The sequence below is a fragment of the Condylostylus longicornis genome, unplaced genomic scaffold (assembly GCF_029603195.1).
Source record: "Condylostylus longicornis isolate FDR11 unplaced genomic scaffold, ASM2960319v2 ptg000010l, whole genome shotgun sequence".
Classification (NCBI taxonomy): Eukaryota; Metazoa; Arthropoda; class Insecta; order Diptera; family Dolichopodidae; genus Condylostylus; species Condylostylus longicornis.
Window position 1 is genome coordinate 14,321,563 of NW_026577979.1, and position 12,216 is coordinate 14,333,778.

Below are 12,216 nucleotides of genomic sequence, written 5' to 3' on the forward strand. Positions count from 1 at the left end.
ATTCTAAAAAAGTTAGTCTTTTGACTCAAATTAAAAATATTTTTTTTTCTTTTTTTGTTATTGAAAATGTTTTTTTTTATAAGCCTCTTGACTTATTAAAAATAAATTTAAAAATATTTTTTAAAAAATTTTAATAATTTTTTTGTTTTGTTTTATGTTTTTTATGTTTAATAATAAAATTAATAACAATTAAAAAATTTATTCAAAAAAAAAAAAAAATTTCAATTTAATTCAGTTCCAATATAATGTGGCTGTATGTCAATATGGTCTCCAAACACTACCTGGATCACCGGTAACTTCATCATCTTGTTGTCTATGATGTTCTATTCGATGTGTCTGATGTTGATCTTGATCATGATTTGTGTGATCCGGTTCTTGTAAACCACCGCCACCACCACCAACAATATCATGATCAGATGTACCAATACCAATTTCAACAGCACCATTACCAACACCACCAACACCGATACCACCAGTTAAACGTGTACCAGCAGCAATTGAACTAATTGTAACAGCATTTTCAGGACCTAAATATTGTTCTAATTTTTCAGTTCCATGTAAATGTAAATGTATTTGATTTTGATTAACTGTTGAATATAATTGTGGATATAGGACCATTGTTGGTGGTGTTGGTCCCGGATATTGTGGTTGTGCAGCACAACTACCATATTGATAATTATTATAACCATTTGACCAATTATTATAAGCTGCAGCTGCTGGATAACCTCCAGTCGTATTAAATTGATCGATTTCAGACTTTGTTGAACCATATGGTGGACTACATACTGTTGGTGGTTGAGTTGGTATTATTGCACTAGCTGCACCAGCTGTTGGTGCTATCGCTGCTGTATGATGATAATCAGCTGTTGTTGATGCACCACAAAATGGTTGCATATCTGTTAATACAGTTGGTATATGATAATTTGGATGATGATCTAATGAATTTGGTGGTGTTTCATATGTTGCATATGCTGTTGTATTTCCTGGCGGTAATGTTGAATATGATCCATATGCACTTGTAGAGGATACAGTTGGACCAACTGGACCATAACCTGATGTCCATTCAGATGCACCCATTAAATTACTCTCTGTAATTATAGAAGAGGAAGGTTATTGATTTGGTTATTTTTAAATTAAATATATGATTTAATATTCAAATTTAATATAGTTCTGTGGTTTCAAGGGAAAATTTGTTATATCTAAAAATAGTTTTTCCAGTAATCTTATAGTGTCAATGTATGTCTACAAGGACAATTTAATTTTACCAAGTTTTCAATCCAAAAACACTGATTGAGTAAATTCTATTCAGAGAATGTTAATTTACTAACTTACATAAAAATATCCTATACAAGGTTTATAGTTTCTTCATATTAAAACTTTCGTAAGTAAACCTATACTAATTGATTTTTAATTGTTTAACCCTCTCAACAAGGTTATTTGTGTAATTCACAATATGCTGCCTAATATTTTATTCTAAGAAGTCGGAATATTTTTCAAGGATAATAACATTTTATTATTCCTGAACTATATAATTTATTATATACCGCTACTGTTCTTTTCTACTATTTTTATAATTTAATATTTCTCTAATTATTAGTACATAGATAAATAATTATTATCCTTTGAAAAATATTTAGATAATTAATGTTTTGTTGATTTTCTTAAATAGTTGATAGAAAAGAATTCCTAAATTTGAAGTTCTTGTATATATTTCAATTATACGTGTATAGGTAAATGTACAAATACTTGTAGTTGGTACAGAGTGTTCATCAAGCTTAACTTTTAATTACCCTTCAGTAGAAATTTTGGCTCATGCGTTAATATAGGTTAATATAAATATCAGTTCATGGGCGAATGTCCAATATTTTTATAAATTTTTAGATGTTACAAAGTGTTTGTATGAAGAATCACTATAGGTATTATGAAAAATAGTTGAAAATTTAAATTAAAAAATGGTTGTAGAAATTAAATCTCGTAAACTACAATAAACGAGTTAGCGAGTAAAGTATATTTGGTCATTGAATTGTGAATTAAGATCTTAAGGCAATATTAATAATGGAAATATTATTAATTAAACAGATTACCTTCACGGTGAAAGTTGAAAATTATTTGAATTCATTGTTAGCATAAAAGCAGAAATAATATATTAAACAATTATGGCATACGCTCTTTATTTTCTGAAAAAGAAAATTACGTTTTACGATGATGCCACTTATCACCCGCGCATCTTATTTTAGTGTTGTCGTTGCTGTATAACTTTTTAAACACATCAATTATCTAATGATCAACACTGATTAATATAATTAAGATTATATCGACATTTTTTAAGAAGATTCACTGCCTTGTGTAGTAAAATAAACTAAACATCTTAAGGAATATTTTTAACTCAAGTTGCCTTATGGATTTAATTAATAACTCATATCGGCTTGAGATTTAACTCATGTTACTTTATGTAGTTTCAAATTAATTAATTTTAGCAAGCGTTTGTTCCTGAACATTGCATCGTTCACTAATGGATTTCGAGAACAAATATAAACAAATATATAACCACACATATATGTAAAACATTTTATGCTTGATTTTTAAAATTTTTTGTAGACATTCTAATTTTTTCTTAGCACTATCGTACTACTGTTTAGATTATCTACATAAACTGCTTCGAACTCCGCTCGAAACCAATTATTTAAACATTTTCATCCGAACAAATTCATGAATAGTGGAATATCCTGTTTGCAATTTTAGCATATCTTTTACTTAATTTTCAAAATTATTATAAAATTTTGATTACGTCAAAGAAGTTCATGGTATTGAATCGCGCGGTAATTATTAAAAAGAGAAGTTTATAAAAGTATAAAATACTTAGAATATTCCTTGAGAATAGAAAAAATTAAGGATACACTCAAGGAGAATATTTTTATTACATTTAAGAAACACAAAATTGAACAAAATATTTTTTGTAAAAAAAAAAACACAATAAAAATAAAATTCTTATATAAAATTGATGAATTCCTTTTCACTTCCTTTCAATTTCTGATGATGATGTTAATTAATCAAACAAAAGAAAAAAAACGACAAAGTTCGTAATATGAATTAAATATTTGAGAAGCAAGGATATTATATGCATGATTTTGTACATACATACATACTTTTTATTATAAAAATATGAAAAATAATTAATCTAAAAATTTAGAGAGAATGAAAACGAAAAAGAAAAATTATTAAAATTTAGATGATGGAATCCCATGGAGCTATTTTTACAAGATTTTACTTGCTTCTCTCCATATTTGTTGATTTTTCCTTTAAATATAATATGATACAAATTTTATACAGATGGTATAAATTTTAATCCTTAATCAAGGAATGCTGTTGACAAGACAGCAAATTATATTATGTATACATAGTGTGCAGCGCGCAACAGCATGTAATTCTAAATTTTAATGTTTTCAAAAAAAAAAAAATCAATTTTAATATTCAAGGATACATGGATCTTTTATTATTAATGTAGGAATTTTAAGAAATAACTTGTCGGCCCCATTAAAATCCAAAGTTTATGGAATGAGAATTTTTGAAAAGAGTTTCTATATATCGCATAATTTATTAGTGTGATATTTTTTTTAAAGAAATTTTTATGAAAAATTGTTCTATATTTGCAAGTATTACATGTCCTATTAAATATGTGTACATATGTATTAATCTTGTATATATGTTATATAATGTGTAAGAAAGGAAAAATGAAAAAGAAAAATTAATTAACACATGTGTTACTTTCATGTCATTCTGAATGAGCTTTTGATAATAAGTGAATTATGTAAAAAAATTTTTTATATAATATTATAAAACGCTGTTTATGAAAATAGATTTTAATTGACAGGAATTTAATTAAAATTTGTGTGTATTTCAAAGATGAATGTACGATTTTGTTAAATATCAAAAGATTGAGAAATTTCCAGCAATTTCTTTTGCAGTAGTACGTTTTGTAAATAGAATTGACTTTTTGTTGAACTTGTCATGAAACTTAAGTGATGAGCTGCAATTAATACAAAATGATTCGTTTTATATAATTTTGAAGTTGGGTGGTATTTATTGAGAACTGGTATTAACAACACATTGTGCATTCCAAATTAATACCTCAAAAATTTCTAAACTCTTGTTTATCACAGTAGATGTTTGTCAAATACATTTATATGTAGTACGAGGCACAAAGTGCTTTGAAAATCTGCAAACTTAATTCGACACTCAGGTTAGAAGAATTTTTTAAGACGGGCCTGAAATAGAGAAGTAAAATTGTAATCGTGCGACATAATACCATCGTAAAGGTATTGAAGAGATTTAGACCTTTAGACCAAAGAAGCAAGGAAGTTTTGAGAGACCTGCTAAATAAAGTTGCCGAGTATAGTAATTCAGCACAATGATCATTGATTTCGAAACACTTTATACAGAAATTGTTTGAAAACATGTTTAACTATCAGTTTCCTATGTCATTCCAAAAATTTTGAGAAAGTTTTCTAAGAAGCAATGGACAGTAATCACTAATTGCTCACGATATCTGCTTAACAATGTTTCACATTTAACCAGTTCATAATTGAGGATTTCAATATAACTTTTGTGAAAGAATTACGTCAACTCACAAAAGCAAAATGTGTCAGATTCTAAAACAAAAAATTTTAATAACCAAAAGTGATAGTATTGTAAAAATTTTAAAAATTCTACCATATGGAATGCAATCATCTACACCAATGGGTTTGGGTTTGTGTTTATACAAGAATATAGTATCTTTTAATTCTATCACTAAGAGATTCGCTTCTCAGACTAAACTCCAACATAAAACAGGTTAACTAAAATATCGGTAAAAGTTACAGAGATTTCAAAATTAGATTAACATTATCATCGTTTTCTAAATTAAAATTTTTTTATTTTAAATTCATTTTTGAAATGTATATATATCAGTTGCAGCTCATTATTTTGTGTTATTAAACAGTTACACGATTTTATTGGAAATCCAAATTACAATATGGAATAACTTAGGCAAGAAACTATGTATTTCTCCAGAACAAAGAACAAAAATTGCTTTCCGTTTTTTTTCATATTTATACATTCGAAATAGAAAAACAAATTTGAAAATTAATTGTTAATTCAATTCACATTTAAAATTGGGCCGTAATATTAAAATTTATTGGTGTTTTTAAACAAGAGCACAAACCATTTTGAAGCGTGCACGTTTTTCTAATTTTATTTCATAATAATTTTTTTCTGGAATTTTAAAAAAACTTGGAATGAATAACTTTTATCAAAATCTAGAATATAAAAAATTCTTATTATTTATTAATTCATAAAAAATTCAGAACCTATTGAAGTTTATTGTAATTAAGATTATTAAAAAATATGGAAATTAAATTTTTTTAATACGAGTATGACCGAATTATAATGACCGTATTTTAAAATATTTCGAGCGAAGGAGAATGAATATGAATTTTGCTGGTAAATCGTTGCAGCTGCTAAATATAATTTTTAATTTGGTTGCAATAGGTTGCTGGTAATTTACGTAGCATAAGGAAGTATTGAATTCTATTCATAAAGAAAAACCTAAACCCCGATTTGTTTTTCAAGGTTTTCGAGTTATTACTTTTTCCGAAACTTAAGTTTTTAATAATTTGTTAAACGAAAACAATAAAATGAGACATTGGGAAATCAGCTATCACGTAAATGTTGCAATTATGATGAAAAATTTAATTGTTGTCTAATAAACTTGACGTCAAAATCAATTTATTCAATTCACTTCGATAAAATTACTTGACAATACGCAGCAGCTATCAATTTACAATTTATTTTATATTCTTTTTAAATTAAAGTAATTTTAAAAATTGCAGTTTAGAGAATAAATTGAAAAAGTTTTTTTTATTATTAGCAGTAATTCAAAATCACGTATTATTCCGAATTGCACGTACATATATAGTTTACAAATTAGTTTGCTATCAAGAGCCATATAACACTTAAAATGTCTTCAACATCCACCCGAGCTAAAATTTAGATAACAGTTTTGGAAAAATTCCGGCAAGAAAGTTATGAAATATAATATTTCTTGAACTGCAAATTTGATTGGTGTGCCAATACTTACTGTTACAGAAAAACTCATATTATTTTGTTAAGACAAAATTTAAATTTAAAGTTCAAAATCTAGCGTATACCTATACAAAAAATTAAAATCAAGCATAGAAAATTATTGCCATACTAAATTTTCATTAACTGAGTTTGGTAATAGGATCTATAAATTGACAAAATGCAGATTTGTTGGTAAAAAATGCATGACTTAAAAAAATTAAAGAGTCATATCTCAAAGACTATAGAGCCTAAAGGTTGAAAATTAACGTAAAAGAGTACAGTAACAGGGCCAGATTCCTAATACAAGTTCATCCTGGTTGTACAAAGTTCTCACAACAGCTGTAAGAATTTTGAAAATAACTTTGTAATATCTCGAACAATGCAAAGCTTAAAGTATTTAAATTTGGTGTTCCGATTACCAAACCTTTGGCAAAAAGGTTTGGTAATCGGAAAATTAAAAAAAAATGCTCTTGATTCTCTGAGCGGACGACAATGTTCACACTTGACGCGTGTAAGCTTGATATAATGGGTATTCTTTCTAGATATGTACTTACTTAAAAAGTAATTCCAAAAAAAATATTACTAGAGATATGTTAAAATACCAAGTAGATATCGTGCTCATCCTGTTATTTGACAATTTATGATTTTTGGTGATTGGGAATACAACATCAAATTTTAAAATCTAGATGCTTTGCAAGTTGTTAGTTAATCTTGTTCTCAATATTCACATCATTATTAGGTCATTATGATGTGCATTTTAACTGTTCCCATTCTAATTATATTTTAATAACATTTTCTTCCAGTTTTCTTTTCTTCATTTTTTTCATATGGTTATGGATTTAAGCAGCTTTGAATACAGTAAACCAGAATTCTTACATATATCATGCCTATAATGCATTTATACCGGTCTTCTTTTAACTTGATTAAGAATGGAGAGAAAAAATCAGGAATTCCTAAAATCAAATAATTTAAAAAATGTTTCCTTATCTTGTTAGCTAGAATAATAATTAACGTCTCCATGTAAGCACTTTTTATTTATTAACAATAATTCGGAAAGAGCTGTTGGCCATACACACAACATTCATTTTATATTTAAATATTAATAATCAAGAAAAATTTGTTTAAAGTTTTGTAGAAGAATTTTAAAGTAAAAAAAAAAATCTGTTTTTGTTAATTTTGACTGATTGATCCTTTCGGATTCTTTTGCAGTCTTTTGAAAACCATTTAATGCTAAAGGTAATTTTAACAAAATTTTTTAATAAAAGAAGTTTTGTTGGAAAAAAAACAAATTCATTGTGCATACATAAATATTTGCGTGACAAATTTTGAATATTTTTTTGAACTTCTTACAGTATGTTGCCATACAATAAGAATTCTGACAAATCAACGGAATTGAACAAAAGAGCCTCCTTAAAATATTTTTAAAAATTCATACTTATACAATATGCATTCTAAATGATTGATACTTTCTTTATCAATGAATTGTTTTTGGAGAAAGGATCCTTAAAATTTATAAGTTAAAGAAACAATAAGAAATAATAACGATTTAAGGAGGATAAATATAAGGAAGGTATGTATAACATTTTATTTGATGAGTTTTGAATAAGAATAAAAACGGTATATGATTTGAGTTGCGTGTTACAATTAGATTTAGTCAGGTGTTATCCTTGTCAAACACCTCTTCTATAATTAAAAATAAATTTTCTGTTACAATGTTGTAAAATTTGTTGAAATTTCAGTAAAAAAAATTATAAAATGGAATTTGATATTCGCTTTACCTTTATAGCATCTTTATTTTTGTATACCTTATTGGTAATAAGTTAACCGACAAATACCTTTAAGGCATAAGACTACCATAATATGAAATTGGTTTCTGTTTTTGTTTTTAGGTTTTTTGTTTTTTGGTAAATATTTTGACTTTTCTTTTCAATTCTTTCCGATTCTTGTAATTTATAGAATAAAGAAGGTTTCGTTCAATTGTTTATAGTGAGTAAATTGTAAAATGTATTTTTTTTAAATATAATTAGGAATGAATAATTGATTGAGCATCCGACAATAATTGTGATTATTTAAATGGAAAAATTGTTATTATATTATATAATTTGAGTTATAATTAAAATAATAATTTCGGAATGTCTTTTAAGCTCAATATTGTACGAGTATAGTAGCATAATTTGAATAACTCTTATTTTATTTAAAATGAAGTTGTTTATCGTTATTCTTTTACATGTGTGGTATACAGATTTAAATGCCATATATTGAATTTACTTAAATATTAATTACTTAAATATTAAAATTATTTGTTGAAACATTATAAAACGAATTGGAAATATATTAACTAAAATTAAATTCATTATAAAATTTGAAAAGCTGCTGTAGTAGTAGTAGTAGTAAAGAGAGTCAGGATCTCACTTGGTCACCTACCAATGCAATAAGGCCAACAAGAAGGCTAATCGGCAATTTCATTAGCTTTCACCCAGATTAGATTCTGTGGGGTATTATACGGAAAACTGAACTGTTTTAGTAAGAGAAAACGAAGGAAAAAGGACCCTACATTTTAAAATATCTTAAAGGAATGATTTCTTTTCTCTTTCTGGGAACGTCACTGAAAAATAATAAATCACATTAAGCATATTATAAATATAAAGATGTTCAATAATTTTTTCCACATTTTAATCTTCATTTAACTTTTGATGTATACAGGATGTCTGAGACTGGATTGTATTCTCGAGTGGCTCATTCTTTGCCTTATATATTTCAGAAATTATGAGTCATATAGAATGAACATAAAATGAACACATTTTGATGAAACCCTCTTCTTTTCGTCCGTGTATGTCGAAGGTATTTTTGGTTTGCGAAATATTTGAATGCAATATTGAAATTTTTAACAATTTTTTTCAATAAGTTTCCCTTTAATCCTTAACTACTCATGATAACCTGTATATGAAGCGGAAATCTGAGTTAAGCTGTTAAAAAAAAAGTATTTTTCAAGGGAACTATGAAGCCTTGAAAAAGTATTTTTCAAGACTTTAAAATAAAATAACCGAGCTCATTCTACACGCATGTCATCTTTCTGAAGCTGGACTGAAAAATGTTGGAAATGGCCTCTCTCCAGAAATCGTATAATTGAGATTTCACGGGAAGGAAGGCGAAAAGCGAAATATGTATCACTATTTTTTGTTCGTCTGGACACATTTTATCATTCTGCTTCCGAAGTACCATGGCATCTTGCACTCTTTGTGTATGTATTACAATATAAAACCAATTATACTCCTTTATTAAACTTTAAGCTATATTTTCATATAATTATTGTTGCACTTATTAATTTCCTTGTGTCTCTATATTATTAAACTGCATTTTATATGAAATATAAAAAATTCTATAAAACCACAAAATCTCGTCAGGTCAATGTATTCCAATATACAATAAATAAATAATGGTAAAGTATAAATATTTAATAACTTCCTTTTTTATTAACCTAACTAAATCAATTTTCTGTATATTTACTCTCTCTCTCTCTCTCTCTCTTTCTATATAAACTCTTTATTTGGGAAACAATCACAGATAACGCTTAGGTACATAAATATGCCAATCAAAAAAGTTTATAAACATAAAAACCTATTTACAAAAATAAAAATCCAAAAATATACTGTTTTTGTTCATACATAAGTATTATACGTAATAATATGTAGGTATGCATGTTTGCGTGTATGTGAACTTCCTATATGCATTTTATAAAAATCATCACACAAAAATTTCAAATAAATTTATTCAAACCCCTGTTAACCACTTTAACCACCCTGATAGTGTTTGAATTTTATGTTGTATATTTATGTGTTGATATATCTGGATGTGTGTATGTATGTATGTAATCAAAATAGCATTTCACATAGTTACATAGAAATATTTTTAAATTTAAGTGAAAATTGTAATGCATATAAAATGGCATGTTTGTAGTTTTGTATTTATTTATGGTTATTCTCAAGAAAGTAAATATTTCTCAATTACGGTATGAAGTTGTAAATTTATGGACATGAACACCGAATTTAAACGAATGAAAATAATTCTGTTACGTTTTGACGGAAAAATTCTTTTTAATGTATTATTTTATTACAATGCTTTTGAAAATACTATTTACATACTGACATTTTATTTATTCACTATTTTTACTATTGTAACTTATTGATAAACATTTTTGTAATTGTGTCATCACTGTTCATCGTCACAATAGAGAAAAACTGTACTCCAAATCCTAAAGTACAATAATGAATAAATAGCACCATGCCAGCAATATTCGATGGTACAACAGGTTAGTTGTATTGTTACGAATCTTGTTAGCAGATGTGTTCAAATATGTACATATACGCAACTCACCATAATCACCACAAAGAGAATGTTCAATGCAAATAATTAGATTACTATTAAAGAATCACCCCTTTTTTCCGTTGTTTTTCCCTTCACTCTCTCTCGGAGTAAATTATTTTTACCTATTCTAAATCACAATGTTAATGACTCGCTTTGTAGTCTGCCCTAGAAATGGATTCCCTAATTAGAATAATTTGAATAAATTTATAAACTGTCATATCCTAGTACTTTTTTTTAACATTGACTTATGTACTATGAAGTATAGATTTTATATTCAAATACATATTTCTAAAATAAGATGCACAAAATTAATAGCAATAACATCAGTTCAATTTCAATTATACAATTTCATCTTCTATTAATGTTCTGTACGAAATGTAACTAAAATGCCGAGAAATTGTTTTGAATAACTTCAATCTTTTTTAGTATTTTGTTTAACGAGTTCTTTTATTTTTTAACTTTTAGAAATACGTTTATTTTCGACGAAACAAAAAATTTTAAGAATTGGAGGTTTTAGGGCCAGAGACTACTGAGTTTTGTAATTAAAAAATTTAGTCAGTCGCATCCATGTTTTAACAATTCCAGTCTAAATTTGTAAGTACGGATTTATAATTTGGGTTCAAGCAACGAAAAGGATTTATTAAATTAATTATTCCCTTATTACAAATATTTTACATTTTGTGATTATTAGGAATTTTGCATAAATTTAGGAGAATGTTTTTTAGGGACAATTTATTAGTTTCACAAAAATTTCTCTTAGTAATATAAAAGAATTATTTATTCATGTTAATAAACGGCTTAAATTTCTGAAGACTAGTCTGATAAAATTTTGACTTATTAAAAAAATAAATAATTAATGCAAAAATTCGGAATTGTCAAATACTCATGGGAAATGCGTTTGTTTCTATAATTAATCCAAAATTAAGGGGTAGATTATATGAAACAGAGTAAGTCACATTACATATCATCACGAGATTTAAAATAACTGGTTTATACTTGTCATTTTTATAAATATAACTTTTATTTTAAACAAATGTTAATAATTCATTCATTGATTTTCGATTATTCTTTTTTCAATTAAATAAATTATTAAGTTAAAAATTTATTTAAAATACTACACAATTTTAATGTAATTGCAACAAATGAAAAAAAAACAACATAAGAACTGCCTGTCATTACCTGAATAATTTCATAATTATAATAAAATTATAATTGTAGATGGGTGAAAAAGCATAAGTGTGGAAGTATGAGTGAGAAGGTTTAGTCTTGTTATTTAATATGATTTAATACAGTGGTTCTTAAATCTTTTTATAAACACGGCCTAGAAATATTTCATTATTTTTTTGCCCTTGTGCTATTCCCACATTTTTTCAATGTATGAAATACGTTACTTGAGACGTTCAGAGTATTTGTAGTCTACTCGCATAAATTAAATTTCTAGTAAATAGCGATTGAAATACTTGGATTTTTTTAAACAAGCCCCTTTTATATAATATTTTTAAGAAAATCTTTAAAAGACGAAAGAGTACTTATGTAGAAAATATGTAGATCGACAAATGGGATTCAGTTCAATTTTTTATTATACAGAACGCTTTTTTATTCCATTTCAGCTCTTATAACTGCTAATGCGCTGAGTACCTCTAATATAAAAACAACTATAAAATTAAGAAAAACAAATAAATAAGGAAACTTCTCTCATTTTTAGCACTTTTCCAAAAATTTTTTCAAAAAAGTGCTTATTAGTTTCACTCT

The 12,216-nt window shown here is 26.4% G+C and overlaps 1 protein-coding gene across 2 annotated transcripts in view; it reads right to left on the reverse strand.

The window, feature by feature from the left end:
* Positions 1-237: 237 nt before the first annotated feature.
* The window catches only part of LOC129618905 (protein lozenge), a 64,083-nt gene continuing 52,104 nt past the window's right edge, over positions 238-12,216 (reverse strand). For both annotated transcript variants that reach the window (XM_055533934.1, XM_055533933.1), the window contains exon 5: positions 238-1,088. In XM_055533934.1, the coding sequence (XP_055389909.1) occupies positions 259-1,088 (830 nt within the window). In that variant the 3' untranslated portion in view covers positions 238-258. The remainder of the gene's footprint in view (positions 1,089-12,216) is intronic.